The sequence below is a fragment of the Lissotriton vulgaris genome, chromosome 1_1, assembly GCF_964263255.1.
Source record: "Lissotriton vulgaris chromosome 1_1, aLisVul1.2, whole genome shotgun sequence".
In the NCBI taxonomy this organism is placed as follows: domain Eukaryota; kingdom Metazoa; phylum Chordata; class Amphibia; order Caudata; family Salamandridae; genus Lissotriton; species Lissotriton vulgaris.
In genome coordinates, this window is record NC_141685.1 from 2,116,386,600 (window position 1) to 2,116,405,601 (window position 19,002).

The 19,002-nt window shown below is 42.5% G+C and overlaps 1 protein-coding gene across 1 annotated transcript in view; it reads right to left on the bottom strand.

Annotated features, from left to right (window-relative positions):
- ABTB3 (ankyrin repeat and BTB domain containing 3) overlaps positions 1-19,002 on the bottom strand; it is a 759,809-nt gene that overhangs the window by 235,903 nt on the left and 504,904 nt on the right. The window contains exon 3 of the mRNA XM_086921594.1: positions 6,882-7,086. Coding sequence (XP_086777720.1) covers positions 6,882-7,086 — 205 coding nt within the window. The remainder of the gene's footprint in view (positions 1-6,881; positions 7,087-19,002) is intronic.

Consider the following 19,002-nt stretch of genomic DNA (forward strand, 5'->3'; position numbering starts at 1 on the left):
TAACCACTTCTAATCTTAGGGGCAGATTTATGTTGGGAATGCGCCACATTTGCGTCACGCAACTGCGGCGTAAACGTGGCGCATCCCTACGACCCATTTAACAACGTGACGCATCTAGGCAGATGCGTCACGTTGTAAAGCCCTGCGCCACTTGTGGGCGTTCCGGCGCAGGGTGGGCGTTCCGGGGCAGGTGCGCCTTGCAAAAATGGCTGAGTGAAATCTATAAGATTTCACTCAGTCACTTTCAGGACAATGCTGCGTCAAAACCCTGCGCCTGCTTGAAGCAGGCGTAGGTCTTGACGCAGCATTGTAAGGATGGGGCACTCCCGAGCCTTGCAGGAGCTGCGTCGCGCTTGCGACGCAACTCCAGCAATGCGCCACCTTTACGGCACAGATGCGTCACGCATCTGTGCCGTTTTTTGCCCCATGGTGCGCCGCATAGTAAATGCGGCGCACCATGGGTGGCGGAGCAGCGGCGCAAAATAACTGGCGCATCCCTGGGGATGCGCCAGTTATCATAAATCTGCCCCTTAGTGTTTTCTTCAAGACCAATTAGCCTCAACAGTGACTCATACATAATTCCACCTATATTTGACAGTGGATGCCCCTTCAATGGAAATATGACTGAAAACATCATACCCGAATACAGCCTGGGCACCAGGAATAAAACCTATGAAAAAGACACACATCTGGACATGATGCACAACTAAGATCACAATTGGAGCACTCAGATATCTATCTCAGTGGCTGCACCTGGGAAGATGCAGTACCCAAGTTAAGCCACTAGAGGCAAGTAACTGACTCATGCTACCTTACAAGCAGATAACTCCCAATCCTTCCTGGCAATGGAAAACTGCAACTAAGGCCACAACTATTCATGCATGAGGGGTGAGTAAGCTCAAGGTGGGCTGGGACAGATAATAGGCCTGGGTGCCAGAATAAAAGGGTACCCCTTTAGTGAATTAGGTAGCTAAAAAGTGACCCATGTTTGTAAAATTGGAACAATTTTCAAGTTTTAAAGATGCTCTGTACAAGTATTTTGCAAAGTATTGGTATGAAATTAGTATACTGGTGGGGGGAGGATGAAACCCTACTCTAGCACCAACCACAATCCTTGTCAGGGTGAAGTGAAGTCACAAGCAAACCCCACATTACTGTGTGTTCAACCTACTGGTAGCTTGGCACAGAGCAGTCAGGCTTAACTTAGAGACAATGTGTAAAGTGTTTATGAAGCACTTCAAAAAGTGATCATGTGAAAACACAACAAAAGAATCCCATGCCAAATTAGAAAAATTGACCAAAGTTCAATAAATAAATCAAGATGAAAATGACAAAAATCCAATTAATCGAACTGGAGATATACAAGTTTGAAGATTTAACTGAAAACAGCACTAAAATGCACAAAGCGACAACTGTGATAATCTGGTCGCGCTAGACCAGGACAAAGTGACAAGTTCTGGTCAGCCGCAATGGAGTGTGGGCTAGCTACGCAGACCTACTTAGGCCCACAGATCACACACCATAATCCTGGTTGCGAAGTGCTGAGACGAGAATGCGTCATGCAGCAGAGGCACTGTGAGATCCGGGCAAGGAGATGCGCGCTCATCGGTGCTTCTGGGGAGCTGTGAAGTGCTGTGCAGTCTCCTTGCATGGAGATGTATCATGCAGCTGTGATTCCTGTGTGCTTTGCTGGGCTAGGTGATGTCCTTGCAAGGAGATGCATCACACAGTGGCAGTTCCGATTAGCTGCATGGACGGGGTGATGCCCTTGCATGGAGATACGTTGAGCAGCAGTGGTTGCAATGGAGATGTGAAGTCCTTGCGTTGGAGAAGGCTGTGCAGCAGAGTAGATTAATTGGTACTGAGGGCGATGCATCGAGTAGCATAGGCGATGCGCAGGTTCTGTGGGAGATGCATTGTTGAGGATGTTTCGGTTCTGTTGAATCCACAGGTGGGCTGACAGAGCAGATTCACGCCCACTTCCAAGAGTTCAGGTCTAGGGTGGCACTACTTGGGGTGGGCAGGACTCACAGATGGTAGAGTCCAGGTGCTGGGACCCCAGTTGTTGGAAACCTATTCTGTCCCTCAGGCATCTTTCTGATCAGGAGGCCAGCGAACTAGCCCTTGGAGTCAATCTGAACTCCTGGGTTTAGAGTTGCAGGTCCAGTCCTTCTCACCCAGGCAAGAGGGAAGCAGAGCAGCAGGTCAGCACAGAAAGCCAGCAGCAGGGACTTATTAAGGATTTTGGGATCCCTGGACGAAATATATTTTGGGGGCCCCTGTTCAGCTTTGAATTTATGATCCAATGTCAGCTCTTTCATGGCCTCTTTGGCCTGGTCACTGGCAGTGCACAGGCACATTTGTCCAAATTCGAAATGTGTTTACATCTAATATTCAGAGATAGTGACGTGTGTTTTCAATATTGTAACACAGCAGCATGAATATTACCTCAAATAATCCCTGTGACACCCATTTTTCATAGGTGAGATTCGGTTTTGATATGAAAGAAACTTTTTATATGTATGTTGCATGAAACATAAATACAACATTTCTCTGCATAATGTCTATAGACTCTCACACATCACCCTCATTAAAAACAAACTAAAGGAAAACAATATTTTAAACAATCTGTTTAAGAATTATTAAAGGTCATCAGGATAAGATACTTTGCAGTACAGAGCTGGCTGGAAGGGGGCCCCCTGAAAGGCCGGGGCCCTGGGGCAAAGCTCACTTTGCCCAGGTCTAAAAAAATCTCTGCCTACTTTCCACCAGTACTCTATGTATGTTACAACTAGCCTGCCACAGACTTTTAGCTTAAATCCATTACCCATGGTAATACATGTGCTCACCTTGTGGGATGAAGTATGCCTTTGTGACTAGACTCATACTTTATACAGAGTCCTGTAGTCTCAATGTTTCCTGCCGTGCCATGATGCTTAAACCCTTGCATGCTGTTGACGGCTCACGTCCGCCATGGCACACAGTGCTCGTGTGCTGATGACGGCCGGGAGCCGTCGAGACCACGCCCGCGATCGGAATGTGCCGCACAGGAGCGGAATTCCAACTGCAGGCAAGTGGTTAAGGTTTGAAGAGCTGTTCCTCTGGCCATCCTGGAAGCCTCACATTGGATAAAGCGCATTCCTTTAAGTAAATTCATCTGGTGGCTCTTGACCTTCAATTGCACCACTCTTGAACTCTCTTGCTTTGATGCTCAAACTCAGGTGGATACTCAATGATATTGACTTCTTCAGGACTCTCCGCAAAACAGCTTTACATTTGGTGGCTTCGTATGGGTCAGAATTATCATTCCTTCTTTAGACACATCTTGCCTGGCGCTATCTTCTGCCTGCCTGGTCTGTTGTGCTCCATGTGTTTTGTCACTTGTTGGTCACTGTTACCAAAGCTTATCTCATTGTTGTTGTCTTCTGTGTTAATTGAACCTCATACTTGTCTTCTGATGGGTTGGGCGCTGGAGCAGCGATTGCCAAACCTTCCAGTGGTGGCCATGCACACTGCTATTTTGGTATTATGGCCAGCGAAAGCATCTGACGTCTGTCCGCTTATCTAGCTCTGTTCTGAGTTGGGATGTCCGTGCTGTCTGGCAGTTCAAAGTTTATTCAAAGGCCTTTCCAAGGACCAGTTGCTTATGGGATCATAGTTAAAAGTATGTGCATCTGTGTTGGGCTGCTACAGGCTAGGGTGTGGTTTGCTGCTGGGGTGTATGATGTTGGTATTCAAACCTGGGGTGAGATGAATGCGGTTTTCAGTGGGAGTCAGTTCTGTTCTACAAGAGAGAAGCTTCTTGTTTAGGTAGAAGGTGCGTTTGATATTATTCTTGTTTTTAAATTTGAATATTCAGAAATCTTGTTTGGAGTTTGGTGCCTGTGCTGACAATGCATAGTGTGAGGGTGAGTCTGTAATCATGTTGAGGCTTAGCTTCAGATATGGTTTTCAATGTGTCAACAGCCCACAAGTCTTTATCTAAGTTTAGGGTGCTATCCTGCATAGAGAAGGGAATATAGTCAGCTTGGTGATTGCATTGTTGAAGTGTCAGATACCGAGCTAAGACCATCACCATGGCGCTTTCTTGAACACAATGTACTTCTCTCTTCTCTTTTCATCGCTGTGTAGAAGTTGTGTCCAAACATGTCACCTATGATGTACAGTGTAAATGTGGTTATGGACATAGAATTGACAAGTGTAATCTACATATCTTGAAACTGTATCCAAATGATACATTGCATTGTTATTTTTAGTACATTCACCTGATGTTCACCTGGGATCCTGAATTCGTAGAGCTGTGATAGCCTTTCTACTTTGTGTCTTCTATGGATGTGTGTTGGGTTTAGAGTATCTGCTTTTTGTCTTCTATGTGTCATGGGGTTTAGGTGTATGAGTATAATGTTGCAGTGGTGACTGATTTGTCGTGTGTCCTTGTGGATGATCAAGCTTGCTGGGATGAGCATCAGCACTACTTTCTAATGGTTTATTATAGGTGTTTAAATTTGGATTTTATCTAAGGTAATAATAATAATAATACAGATGCTTGTAAAGCGCGAACAGCTACCTCTGGTGAGGTGTCCCGGCGCTAGCTAGTCCTTCAGCAAAGAGCGAGTAGCCAGGAGGAAATTCAGGATTATTGCGTAAAAAGCCAAGTTTTTAGGAGCTTTCTGAAGCTAGCTTCTGTCGTGGCAGATTGGATGGCAGATTGGATGGCAGGGGGGCAAGGTATTCCTACTTTAAGCAAGTGTAAATACGACATACTACCATTCAGTGCCATGCCATTTTTCAGATATTCCTTGCAATTGGAATGTGGTTTTTGCTGCATGAACATATCTGCAGGGCCGCACAAGAATCTTTTTGTGATCTGGTTGCACATGTTTATTTGGATTCATACCCCTTGGACGCAATATATTCCCGTGTTCGTGTGTGTTTTGTTTTCCTGTTTGCATGTGTTTGTCTAAAATAGTTGTTTCAATCTGATGTGCTGACACAGTGCCAGTTTCGTGGGTGCTGTACTAGATAAAGCATTGGATGCATTTGTGTCTCTTTAATCTTCACTTGGACTTTTTGATGCAATTCGTTTGTCCTTCGAGGGTCTTCACTCATCGTTTGGTCAATTGACACAAATATTATTGTCTGCTCTGGTAACTATTTCACAAAGTTTATCTTTGCGATTTCATGTGGTGTTACTTGTTCTTTCTCGATCTGATCCGTGTATCATTACTAAATACAAACTTCACCTATTGGACTTCTGGGTCACTCCATGAACTGGAAGGGAGTGACAGCTTTAACTTATTCAGAAGGTAACCCTGGGAGCCAACTTTAAATATTGAGAACCGTCACGTGAAAGGAAACCAAACAGTCAAGGACACTCCAGAGCCATACATGATAAGTCTCCCACCTCAGAAGGAGAGAGGACTCTGGTAGCATCACAGGGGCGTAGATAGGGGTGACATGGACCACAATGCAAGAAAATCCTGCCCTCCATCCTGTTGCTTGGTAGCAAAAGAAATCAATTTTTGGGGTTCAGGAGACCCCTCTCTCCCAGTGACCCGGAGCCACTTCACGAGGTGCACTATTGTTAGCTTACACTCCCTCCCCCGACCCCCCCCCCCCAAGACGAGCACAAAAAGTGTGACTGAGAAAAGCAACGACCAAATTGAACAGCTGCCTGTGCAAACTGAAGCTAAAAGAAACATGACGTCACCTTGTTCATGTCTAACCCTCTTTAGAAATCAGACATTAAGCAACCAATGGGAACCTCAGACATGTATCATGCACACAATGGTATAATATGCAATCTCGGTGGTTAAGATTAAGGCACAACAAAGAAACTCTTGGCAGAAGGTCAGAGAACTAATGGACAAATTGCAGAACGAGATTATGCTATTTTCTCAGCAGCACTCAACTCGAGTCAGACAGGTCGCCTTTCTAAAAGGTCTACAAAATTGTCTGGTCCCAAGTTAGGGCATCCATCATGTTGTGTTCTGTCCAGACTACTGGTGGTCCCAGTAGGTTACACCTGGGTTTAGGGGACTTTCCAAGTGGATAGAGCCCACAACACAATGTAATCATCAAAAGGTTCAGATGAGACCCAAAAAGAATAGAGCATCAGAACCAGACGTTTCCTAGCGAGCACTGGTCATAGGTTAGAGTTACACCAGGCGATGGCCTTCGTCCCGTACTCTTTCCACCCTCCCGCCAATGGCAAGATGCTCTGTCCTCCATCAGATCTTTCTGAAATGTGTTTGAAAACATATGGTACCATAAGTTTTGTTCCACCTAATTTTCAGCCATGTACGTTTACTCCTATTGTATACTACTTTGCATTGCATTTTTGTTTGCTCAAAAGGCTGTTCTGATAAAAATTTGGGGGCATATCAGCATGGGCCGGCGATAATTATCGCTCAGCGCGCTTAGCGCGAGGATGATTATCGACGGCTATCACTGGATTCTATCCCTGAAATAGCGCGCTATCAGCGACGCTTATCTCCAAAGCGATAAGAATCCAAGAGATAGCTACCGGGCCCATGCAAATATATCAAAAGTAAACATTGGCTTTTTTGGGGCGCAAAAGCACATTTTGACAGATTTTTTCCCTGTCACTAAAGGAAACCACTTTGGGTGTTTGTGCTCCTGATGAAAGAGTAGACTTCTGTCACTCACAGTGAAGCTAGCCAACGGCTTGAGTGGGCTGGCCCATTGCCCCATGTTGTGTGCTGTAGTGAGCAGATGACAACTGTCAATGGCAGAACATTAGATGAAAGGATGGATAAGAATGGCTGAGAGCCCTTATAGGTATATCATGTATATAATTTTAGTATGACACCAAACCTTAAAATCTATGTCAAAGGAAGTCTTCACTTCGCAGGTCTTACCGTTCTGTCTGGAGTGTGACCTTAGAAGGTTCTACATTGGGATTTTCCCACTCCATCTGAGGACAGTGCATGAAGTAACAGAGCGTGTAGAGGGCTTCGGGCTCCCAGTAAAGCGGCCCTTGTTTGTGGTGCAAGGGGGTTCCATTACCATATTGTTTTGCATGGAGAGGTTGCAGATGGTGCATTGCTCGGGAGACCAGATCACCTGCGGAAATAAATAAGAAAGTTAAATGACTGAGTAAAACATCTATGTTTTATTGCACTTTTGAAACCAACATTTAGATTAGATGCTACTAGGACTATTGATTAATTTGATAAGCGGATTTACAACCGCTCATACTGTATTTCCTGCGATGAATCCAGCGAAAATAAATGTTCACCCAATGCAAAGTTGTTTTCAGCCATTTCCATGTAATGCCTACAGTCAGTTCGTTCACCAGTTGTTAAATATGTTATCACAATTTTTGGATGAAGTGAGAAAATCTAAATCAAAACATGAAACGTTTTGCAAAATTCTCTTGAATTCATCTGCTAAAGCACCTGAATAGAAAAAAACATAATCAGTGTTACAATAACTATCTCCTGAAAGATTCAGAGACTAATTTAATGTATGATGGACTCAACTTTGTCTATTAAGGTGGAAGAGGACATTATGGCTGGTGCCCTGACAGACAACAGACAAAGAACTCAAGGGTGGCTTCTCAGTTATCGCTGAGGAGCGTCGGGTTGGCTGCCAACTGGAGCAGGTCTCCTTGTTTTACTGATGGGCTCTATGTCACAGTAGGAATCGTTTCTAGAAGGAGCTGTTGTTGCTGCCATCCATCTTTTTAGGTCAAGCATTCGAGACCTCTTGTATATACTTTAGTATACATACTTTAGTATATACTTCTATGTGTATGTACTTTGTGGGCTCTGGAGATCAGCCCTAGGTCTTGTCTGCTTCCACTTAGGGACTTTCTTTCTGTTCAACTGCCTCTATTTAACTGTCTTGATAGAAAACGACCAGCAGAGGTCAATAAAATACCAGAATTGCTTTCTGCTGAGGTACTTTATTTTTTTTATTTTTCTGGCAACTGCCTCTATTTAACTTTCTTGATAGAAAATGACATGCAGAGGTCCGTAAAATACCAGAATACCTTTAGCATTCTCTAGAATCCAGTCCATAGAAATTGTCTTCCACAAGCACCCGTAGACAATAATATTTTTTTCAAATCTTGTATTTTCAGTGATATGACCACTGGAGGCCCTACTTTTATAATAAAAATAGAGCTTTGGACTATACCATTTCCTGCCGAAAGGCAATATTTATCGCCATGTGTTCCATACCTGGCATGTCACGCTGTTTGGTGCTCACTTTCCCTGAATGTTAAAAGAACAGTAGATGTTTCAGCACCCGGGCTAATGTGCTGCATAGCTAAATACATATAGGGTCCCAAAGGCGAGACCGATTGCATTGCAAATGCTTGTTTTAACATTAGGAGCTTAGTATAAATGTGATTATCCACCACTGCACAATTGGGTGATGTGCTCTTCCTGTGTAAATGCAGGATTCTGTTACATCACACAGCCTGCGCACAGTTGGAAACACATTTCTCATTACTGGTCCAGTTAAATAAGGATTATGTTCCTAGGATACTCATTTTGGTATAAAATCTGTCTGGATAATGTGTCAACGTGCATTGAAACAATCTGCTTTAGCTTGTGAATTTCCTAAGGTGCAGCTGAGATATCTTTTTACTCACAGTGCTTCCTGCTGTTTTTGGGTGGTTGAGGGGTAGGTTTTGGGGTCTAGAAGTTTGAAAACTGTGACTTTAGTCCTAAATAAATGCATATTTTTACATATTAAAATCAAACAAATCGAACCAGACATTTTCATCATGGAAGGTAAGAAGCACAAGCACCAATTGTTTTGCTCAAAAGTCTGAAAGAGAATTTCAGTCTGAGTGGATGAATTAATGGAATATTTGATAGTGCTAGCTGCAAATCAAAGTACCTGTTCCTTGTTATTAGGTGCAACACTAAACTCCGAGAGCAGTTAAACACTAAGGGGCAGATTTACAAGCCCCTTGCGCCACTTTTGCGTCACTTTTCCCATGTTAAATGTGACACAAAAGTGGCGTAAGGGGCTTGTAAATCTGCCTCTAAAGCAAAAGTGTTGTCGTCCCTGCTCTTAGAATGCAATGAGATGCACATGATGGCCAACTTTGCGCTATATAAAAACTGCAAAAACAGTATGAAAACCGATAGGACACCTCTTATGACAGTTATTCCTGCACAGACAATAGAATTGTCAACTTCATATGCACTTGATAACTCAGACTACAAATGCTTGATTTTAATAATCATGTCCGCGAAATCACTATTCAAATTTAAAGCTCAGAAGAGATGTTCATTAACCCCATGGCTGCTAGGCGTTTTCCCGTCCTGCGCTGGGTTTTATTGTTTTATATTGTTTTATGACGAGCTGGCCTTGTCATCCGCGCACGGCAGGTAAGCGCCATGACGAGGCCAGCTCGTCATTAGCCTCGAAGGGGTTAAAATCCAATCTAAATGCCTATAAAAGCGCACCTTCCAATCCCCTCACAGAAGAACAATGAAACGGGTAACGGTGCTGATTAGGCAAGACATGTTCAATTTTTATATCTTTTTTTTATCTACTTGAGCTTACAAAGAAAACACACTAGATTTAAACCAATTGCAATTTACATGTCTGTCCAACGATACGGCTGGTCATCTTCACAATTACTTGCTGAACTTGGAAATTGTGTTCTACCCAGCGGCGGCTCCTCCGTAATGGCGGAGGAGAATCACCCCTCTGCAGAATGAAAAATAAAACGATAATAAAACTATTTTATTATTCTTTTCATTTTCACTGTCAGCCGATGCTGCTGAGTTTAGGGCGGGAGAGCAAAAGACACACAGATGATGGACGGAATGCAGAACAAATCAAACATTCACCCCCAGTCATGAGATCTGGGTTAAATCCATCGTTCTTTTGTTCACCATGCCACCCCAGTTTAGACCCAGCGATATGCAAATAAGTCTTGACCCTGTTCCTCATGGTAACAGTCCAACCCGAACTGCCAAGCAAGGTCCTCCCGGGACCAGTAACAAGCATCCTGGGACCGGTTTTGCGGCATCAACCCTCATCAGCCAGGCTATCTTGACTCCAGTGACACAATGAGCCCGGGACCCATGTCTGAGCATACCCGGTGCACTTAGGGCGAGAAAGCAAAAGACACACAGATGATGGACGGAATGCAGAACTAATCAAATATTCACCCCCAGTCAAGAGATCTGGGTTAAATCCATCGTTCTTTTGCTCACCATGCCACCCCATTTTAGAATAGCCATATGGAAATATGTCTTGACCCTGTTCCTCATGGGAACAGTCCAGCCCGAGCTGCCAAGCCTGGTCTTCCCTGGATCGGAAACAAGCATCCTGGGACTGGTTTTGGGGCGCACCTTCTCATCAGCCAGGCTACCTTGAATCCAGTGTCACAGTGAGCCTGGGACCCACGTCTAGGCATACATGGTGGAATAACGGCGAGAGAGCAAAAGACCCACAGATGATGGACAGAATGCAGAACAAATCAAACATTCACCCCCAGTCAAGAGATCTGAGTTAAATCCATCATTCTTTTGCTCACCATGCCACCCTAATTTAGTCTAGGGCAGGGCCAGGCAATCCTCTCTTGACACTTTTGCAGGGATTCAGAGGAGGAGGAGTGAAGGGCACTTGTAAGTGTGCACATCAGTTTGGTTGGCCATCTTAGGCCGGCCAAACAGAAATGCCCACTCAGAATTTCCCCACCCAGCTGGTTCGAGAAATGGCACAGGCTCCCAGTCCCTTAGTTAGTGCCTAACCAGGATGCTCAGACCAATCCAGGCACTGCTCTCAAACTATAAGAGCAGTGCCTGGATTGGATGGGGAGTCTGCGGCCGGCAGCAGGAGAAGCAGATAAGTGTGTTTTTTTGTTATTGTTACCCCACCACTTTATTTAGGCAGCAGCCACTGCTGGTTCTAGTCGAAGACCTGTGTCATCACAGTTTATAGCATGGGTCAAGAAGCCCTTATTGAACTCTGCTGAAACTGGTAATTATGGGCCAATGCTACATCTATCATTTATAGGGGTGGGGATAACTGGCATAATTCTCTGTAGTGTAATTACTCCTAATTATCCCAATATTAGTCTTGATTAAGTGTAATTAGATGAGAAGCATAATCCAGCATTTAGCACTATTTTCTTAGTGCACAATGCACCCTCACATCCAAAATGGGCCAGAGGTTGCAATTTTTGTTACTAAAATAGCATTAAATGCTACAGGACACGTACAGCAGTAGCCATGAGCTGCAAACTCCCTCTTAGTTCATTGTTCCTGGGCTCCTCCGGTAGGATTTTTGCCCAATGTTACTCCTAAATACTCAAGATAGCACTTAGCAATTTAGGTAGTTCCAGATCCCAAAAGTAATGAGTATTTTGGAAACGACTTTGATTACTCCACCATAGTTAAAGGATTGCCCAGGCTCAGCCATGACTTACTGGAGGTGTACCGGGGATTATCATGAACAGACGTGCACCGGCTAAACGCAGGCCAGAACACTTATTTTATTTTGCATTTATAACTGTTTAAGATACATACATTGTTCTTTGAATTTCTTCAAATGAGTGCATGTGCTGCAGGCCGAGCAGTTCTGAAGTAATGAGCAGTGACTGCCTCTATTTCCAATATGTGCTGTCTGCAGCACATGCATGACCTGGAAGAAAGTCCATAATAAATGTATGTACTTTAAACACTGCAGGGCTTATTTACAAGTCTCTTGCGCCACTTTTGCGTCATTTTTAACATGAGAAAAGTGACATACCGGTGACGCAATGGGCTTGTAAATAAGCCCCTGCGTATGCATGAAAACAGGCGCTGGATGATGTTCTGAGCCAGCACAACTGTGATCGATACGAACCCTGATTGCAATCATTACAATGGCTTTGGTTCTTTATCAACACAGGCTGTGCATGTTAAAGAGACCTTCTAAGCTACTAGATAAACACCAGTGTGCCTGTGCGTGGGAGTCTTGCATTAATGAGTAGGTTGCCTTAACCTCCTAGTGTTCCTTTTCTCCTCCCTGTGAAGGCTGCTTATAAGTGCAGAAGGTTGAGTCCGATCTGGATTTGCTTGTGTTTTTTCCCATTCTACACATATTTAATTTTCTCTTTTAGGACTTTTTTCTGATGGCCATGAATATGAAATGACCACTGGGGCATGTTGTCTTCCAAAAAGAAGATTTAAAATATCCTGCTAATCTAAAACTAAACTACATAATGCTTACGCAGAACCAGTGATAATTTAACCACATTTTTAATTCTGCATAGGGTCAGGCTTACATACTACAGACAACTCTCTATATCCAACTCCTGCTTAAAGGTGGAATGTCAGAATATTGAGCACAAACATATTGTGCTACCAGAATATCAGGGCCTAAATATCTACTACGGAAATATCAAAATTATAAGTACATATCTGCCATGTTTCCCAGGTCCATGAGTGATGTGCTGCTCCAGTCCAGGTTTTTAATTTTAATGATGGGATATGTAGCTTTGTTTAGTCCATTGTAAAACACGACTACAAGTCCCAGAATTCAAAGGAAAAAAACCTGGACTGGAACAGAACATCACACAATGACCTGAAAAACTTGGCAGCTATCTATGTACTTATAGGGAAGTAGTAGTTTACTACCGACATCTACTTATCTTCACACAATGTTGGTAGTCAATATGCTGGCTTTGATCTTTTGGGAGCACGCTTATCAAAACTGGGGGGAGATTTATCAAAAAGTCACACAACACGATGCACAAGTTGCTGCAGTGTGTTGTGTGACAGAGAGAGGTCTGAGATGCAGCATACCTACTAAGATATGATGCATTCCAGAACAAAACAATCCTCAGAGGCATTTTCCTCTAAGTGTGCTGCAGATTAGAAAGAGGAAATAACGAAGAGAAATAAATATATTTATCAATATTTCAAACGTTGACTACTGTTGCAGTTCGTTTTTGGCATGCTGGGTATATTGTATAGTGTTCTCCAGCACGACTGCAGTCTGTACCCGAGCACTAAATTAAATTCATTCTTTGCAATCAGCAGGCAATCAAATAAATGACAAGCCTGCCAGATTAATAATCCTGCTAATCATATACCGGCAATAAATGAATTGTTATGTTCTCTGATGTATTGTAGATCGCTGAGCAGCATGCACTGGAAATGTATTAGCTAATTATTTACAATGGAAGTAATTGCCGAGTCCAGTTTTAGTTTTTTTTGCTGTGGGTTTTGACCGCCATATGGTTCTGATGTCTGTTACTCACATGGCCATCGCAGGCCCAACTGTGGAATGACATATACATTTAGAATACCAAAGAGTTTCCTTAATGAGAAATAACTAGAATTGATTGTTACATGGAAGCCCTATCACTTAAAATGATTTGACCTGCTCTTGGAAGTTCCTGGTTGTTATTATTACCCAATTGGTCTCTGGTCCAGATTCTCAAAAAACAGAGCTTCACAAATGCGAAGGGTCAAAACGCACCTTACAAATGTGCAACACATTAATTTTGGCCACAGATTCACAAACTCACACAGGCCAAAATTTTGATGGGTGAGATTTGGAGGAGAGAAAACGTGGTGGATTGCTTTGGATTGGAGGAAGATTTTGAAGAGAGAAACTTCAAAAAAGCATAATTTTAGATTTAAATCTTGGTTGAAGTGTATATGATGTCCACAAATTATGCCTCTCAGGTCTGGCATAACATTCCACTCACAAAGCAGATAGGGCACGCTTCTGTCAGCGCACTCAGTGCACTTCCTCGTGAGATTGCCTTGCACTAGTGCAGGGGCAACTGTAGGAGAACTGAAGTGCAGACTTAACTTCCAGTGCATCAGGCACTGGAATCTGCTCCCGGGACACCCATGGCACACCACATGGGCACTGTGACATGTGGGATAAGCTGTGAGCATGCACAGATGTTTACATGTAGATTTCCTATATTGTCCAAATTTCTTTTGAGTTATTGGCAGTGCATACATGCATACAATCATCCATTTCCCATCCTTAAACACTAGGGCAGATAGGGGAATAGTATTTGTGAACTTGACCTTCTGAGTTTATAGAGACCATTCATTAGGGCTTAAGGCTGCCTTTAAGGCCTTTTTCCAATAAAATATTGGATTGACTCAATCTAAAAAATGCTTTTTTAGTATGGTAAAGTCATGTTCCCAGACTACAGTGAGTTGCAACAATTAGGATTTCCTTTTTGTCACTATCTACTGCTAGAGTAGGTAGTGATTTAAGTACTGTGACAAAATTGATACTTCTTAAGGTTCTCAATGCTTTCCTACTACAGTTTTATTTTTAGTTGTATGAGTTTTTTTAGTTGACATATATTCTTTTTAACAAAATTTAAAAACTTGGGTGGTTCAGTAATGTATTTCTTCTGTTGCAATCACTGCAAACAAAATGTGTCTAAGATAATATTTGATGTCACTAAGGAAAGTGATAACTGCTTACAGAAAGGCATGCACCAGGTTTACCAAAATATCTTATTATAGTAGTGCAAATAGTTATTACCTGAATTTGGCATTGGAACATCCAAGAGAAGACTGTGATATCTAAAACATGGGTCCATTGAAAGGTACGGTTGATCCAACCCCTCACAGTTGACTTCCCATCTTGGCATTAAGCATGGGAACACAATAACCATGATGTCGGACAGCTTACTAATGCTCGGAGATTCACAATTCCTGTGTATAATGACTCTTTTCAAAATGGATCATGATAAGGTTTCAGTGCTTGGAGCCTGTGACTGGAGTACTAGGGTCTGCTTTGAGTGATTTTCTTTTTTTTATTGAACACAGAGGCTCACAAGGGAGATGTGATTGAGGTTGGGGATGTACGTTCAATCTGGTCTGCTTCATGGTTCTAGATTAGCTAGTTTTGTAGGGCATCATATCTAGGCCATCTAGCTTGTGAGTCTCTGTGGATTCTTACACTTACTAAGATCTTTAGATTTACTGGTCATGATCCTAAACAGAACATATCAAGTTAGAAAGATCAAATCGTATATTTTTAATGCATGAGGTTATCATGAGATGGCATTCAGCATTCAATGTTGCGATAACTCATTTGGCTTCCCTACACCTCTTCTCTACTCTTTTAGCAAAGATATGAGATCTCCCACTTGTGTTTAGTTTCATTCCTGCTCTTTTATATTTAGGTTCTGACATGTGTCCCTTAAGTCATGGCATTTACTAGCTTTTCACAGCAATGGCACCCCAAACTTTCAGGGAACCGCTGTCTCCCCCAAATGTTTTGTCTTATTCTTATATATTTTTCTGAACATGTTTTTCTTGGTGTTTCAGAGTCTGGACACTTTACGACTGCTAACGTGCTTGTGCTCTCTCCTCCAAACCTGGTAGAATTGGCTTTCATCCAATTGGCTATTTAACTTAAAGGTCCCTATTAAAGTGGTATTATGTATGCTCAGGGCATGTAAATAAAATGCTACTAGTGGGCCTTCAGCACTGATTGTGCAACCCTCTAAAGTAGCCATTTAAACATGTCTCAGGCGTGCTGCAGCAACTTCTGTGGGCAGTTTTAAACTACCATTTGGACCTAGTAAGTTAAACCTTTTGCCAGGCCCAAACCTCCCTTTGGATTACTTATAAGTCACCCGTAGGGTAGGCCCTCTACAACAAAGAGGGCACGGTGTCTTGTATTTACAAAGTTAGTCATGTACTTGTAAGTTTTATTTTGTCCTGGTACTAAAAAAAACTCCTAAATTTGTTATTCACTACTGTGAGGCCTACGTTCCCCATAGGATACCAATGGGTTAATTTATCACTTTTAATAAATGATAACTTTCATTTGGTAGCATGTAGGAATGCCGGATTTAGTGGCTAAAGAGTTGTAATTTAAAACCCTCTCTAATAGTAAAGTCAGATTTTAAGTCACTTTTCTGAAACTGCCACTTTTAGAAAGTAAAAGACACACAAATGTTGGATGGAATGAAGAACAAATCAAACATTACCCCTCAGTCAAGAGATCTGAGTTAAATCCATTGTTCTTTTGCTCACCATGCCAACCAGTTTAGACCCAGCCATGTGCAAATCAGTATTGACCCCGCTCCTTGTGGGAACAGTCTAGGCCACACTGCCAAGCTATTGTCCTCCCTGGACCAGAAACAAGCATACTGGAGTGCAGAAAAGATAAACATTCACCCCCAGATCTGTAACTGGGGGTGAATGTATAATTTGTTCAGCGTTCCGTCCATCATCTGTCTTTTTGTATTTGTTGCCCTGAGTGGAAAGGGTATTCCCAGATGTGGGTCCCATAGTCGCTATGCCACCAGATTCAAGCTAGTCGGGCTGAAGAGGGGCGATCCCCCAAAACTGGTCCCAGGATGCTTGCTTCTGGTCCTGGGAGGACACGGCCTGGCAATTCAGGATGTACTGTTCCCATTGGAAGCAGGATCAAGACTGATTTGCATATGGCTGGGTTTAAACTGGGGTGCCATGACGTGCAAAAAAAGATGTATTTAACCCAGATCTGTGACTAGGGGTGGATGTTTGATTTGTTCAGAATTCTGTCCATAATGTGTTCTTTTGACACTATTGGCATTCCTAGCTCTGATGAAAATAGAAAATCAGAAGGGGCATTTACTTACTGTTTTTTCAGTATATGAATTGTCTTTCTTTAATAGGCGTGGTAAACACTTACAGAAGGAAATTGTAGTAAACTAAGCTGAGGATGAGGTCTGAAATTCATTTCTAAAGTAACCATGCAGCAAGTGTTCTTTATGCTGCATACAGTGTGATATTTAACCTAATCTTAGTCATCACTTGTTTATTTTTCTTCATCACTAGGGAACAGTGTTGCTTGCAAGTATATCTATCGTTCTCACTGGGCATACCACATGCTTCATTTCAATGTAAGGCGCAATATTATATTGCTTATACTATTTCCTTTTACTTTGCTAAATGTTTTTATTGAGAGTTTATGAATTAGCAACCTGAAACTTTGTTTAGGCCATTGACTATAATAGGTGGGCCAGGGTCTTTCTTACATACCATGGTTTGTAAAGTCTTCAGCATATGCCTGATTTGACTGAACAAACTCTCCAAGTCTATGTAACATATTGAACAAGCGAGATTGCACCCTTCTATAAAGTGGTTTGTGAATATAATCGCTTTTATCTGAAAAGGGTCCATACGTAGTAGGGAATGCAAGCAGTGTCCAGGGACACTTTGTATCACAGCAATGTAAGGTTGGATGTCTACAACTCTTGGTACTGATGTCCTACCCAACTATTTTATGTTCTTCATAATAGATGTTACACTGCTTTTTTTGGATCTGTTTGAGGTACCGCTAATCTAGGAAATCCACCCACTAGCACCAATTTTGCTCCTATACTCGTGGTGCCTTCTGAAATTGGTCTCCCATCCTATGCGCCTCAAGGGGGTACCTCTCTATGATGCCTTATACAAGGCCCTTTCTGGTGGCATTCTTTTAAAACTTTTGTTCTAGTAACTGAGCCCAGAAAGATCCTTACGGTAAATTAGGTCAATGGCCTGTGATAACAAGAACCACTTTGTTGTTCATTTTTCTGTAATGAATGAAAGTGTTTATTATCATTATGTTTATTAGAGAGCAGATGGGGGCATGACTGTGAATGCCTTTGGGCCATCACAAACATGTTTTTGTGTAAAAGCTAAATGTAATGCGAAGAATGGATCCAGACCACATAAATGGACAAATTAGTCTACCCCACCCTCGACACTCCTCCCTCTTTCTCCAATGGGGATTTTCTAGTGGGATACACATAGTTTATCACCAGAGCAGTTCTTCTGGGAGATTGTCTTTGTGTGCGGCATCTAGCCACTAGGCACCTCAATGCCTTCTCAGAGTAGGATAGGCGTTCAATACTCAGCAACATCTACACAATCCAAGAAGTGAGAACATCTGCTCAACCTGACTTTTTGAGTTTCTAAACTTTCATACTACCGCAACCATGGCTGGCAATGTTCTGCTACCCAACGTCCTGTGACACGAAATATAAAGAAGAGCATCTGAAGAGAAACATTATCACCACACTGGCACAGACCTTCACAGCAACCCTATTTAGATGCTTTCAGGACATTGGAGTTACATTCTGCACGTCTATGCTGATCTAGGATTGTCATATGGATACTTCATTACATATATTGCGTTAAGTTAGCATGAGTGTATTACATGTTTAAACAGCCGCTTTGCCTTCGGCTTCAGTTTTGCACACGACACGTACTTGTTGTTGTAGCTTTCACCCTAGAAGCGGTGAGGTGTTTTATTTGAGAATAATATGTTATTCCTATGCTATCAGCTTTGCCTCGTACACTTGGTACAACTGTCTGCACACTGAGAGCTGCACACTCTAAGATTAACCTAACACAAGGTTGCTGGGAAGTCTGATCCTCGCACCACATTAGACATTAGACATAACACATATAATGTTGATGCCAACATTTTGGGCTCTACGCGGGTTTAAGATAGAGTTACACGGAATGAACGTAGACACTTGGTGCTGCGCATGGAGAGAGCTGGTAGCTGTTGATGTGAACTGCTCCTACTGACATTGAGAGGTATGGGGCCGCCCTGCTAAAGCCCGAATGAGACCTTCTTAGATATAAAATAATATACTAGATAGGATGCGCGAAATATAGGTGACATCGATTCTATAGGTTTTGCATTATAACATGCTAGCACCTTTTGCTTACTATGGATTAGTGACTATGCTGCTAACTCTGATTTTTATAATCTGCATTTTGGTATTATACAAGATACTGCGTTTGAGAACTTTGCATTGAATAATAAATATTTCAAACTTGCATTTGTTTTCTTTGACTCCCAGTTTTGGTTTGAAATGATTATATAACGAAAGAGTGTTCATGTGTTCCACGATTCCTGAGGTATTCTAAAGATCATGTTCTGGTTTGTCTAAGACATGCTTCATTCCATAATGATCCATGAGACACTGTAGCTAGCTAGGTAAGGAGATCTCTGACACTGAGATGAGTTTTGGATCATCCTAACTCA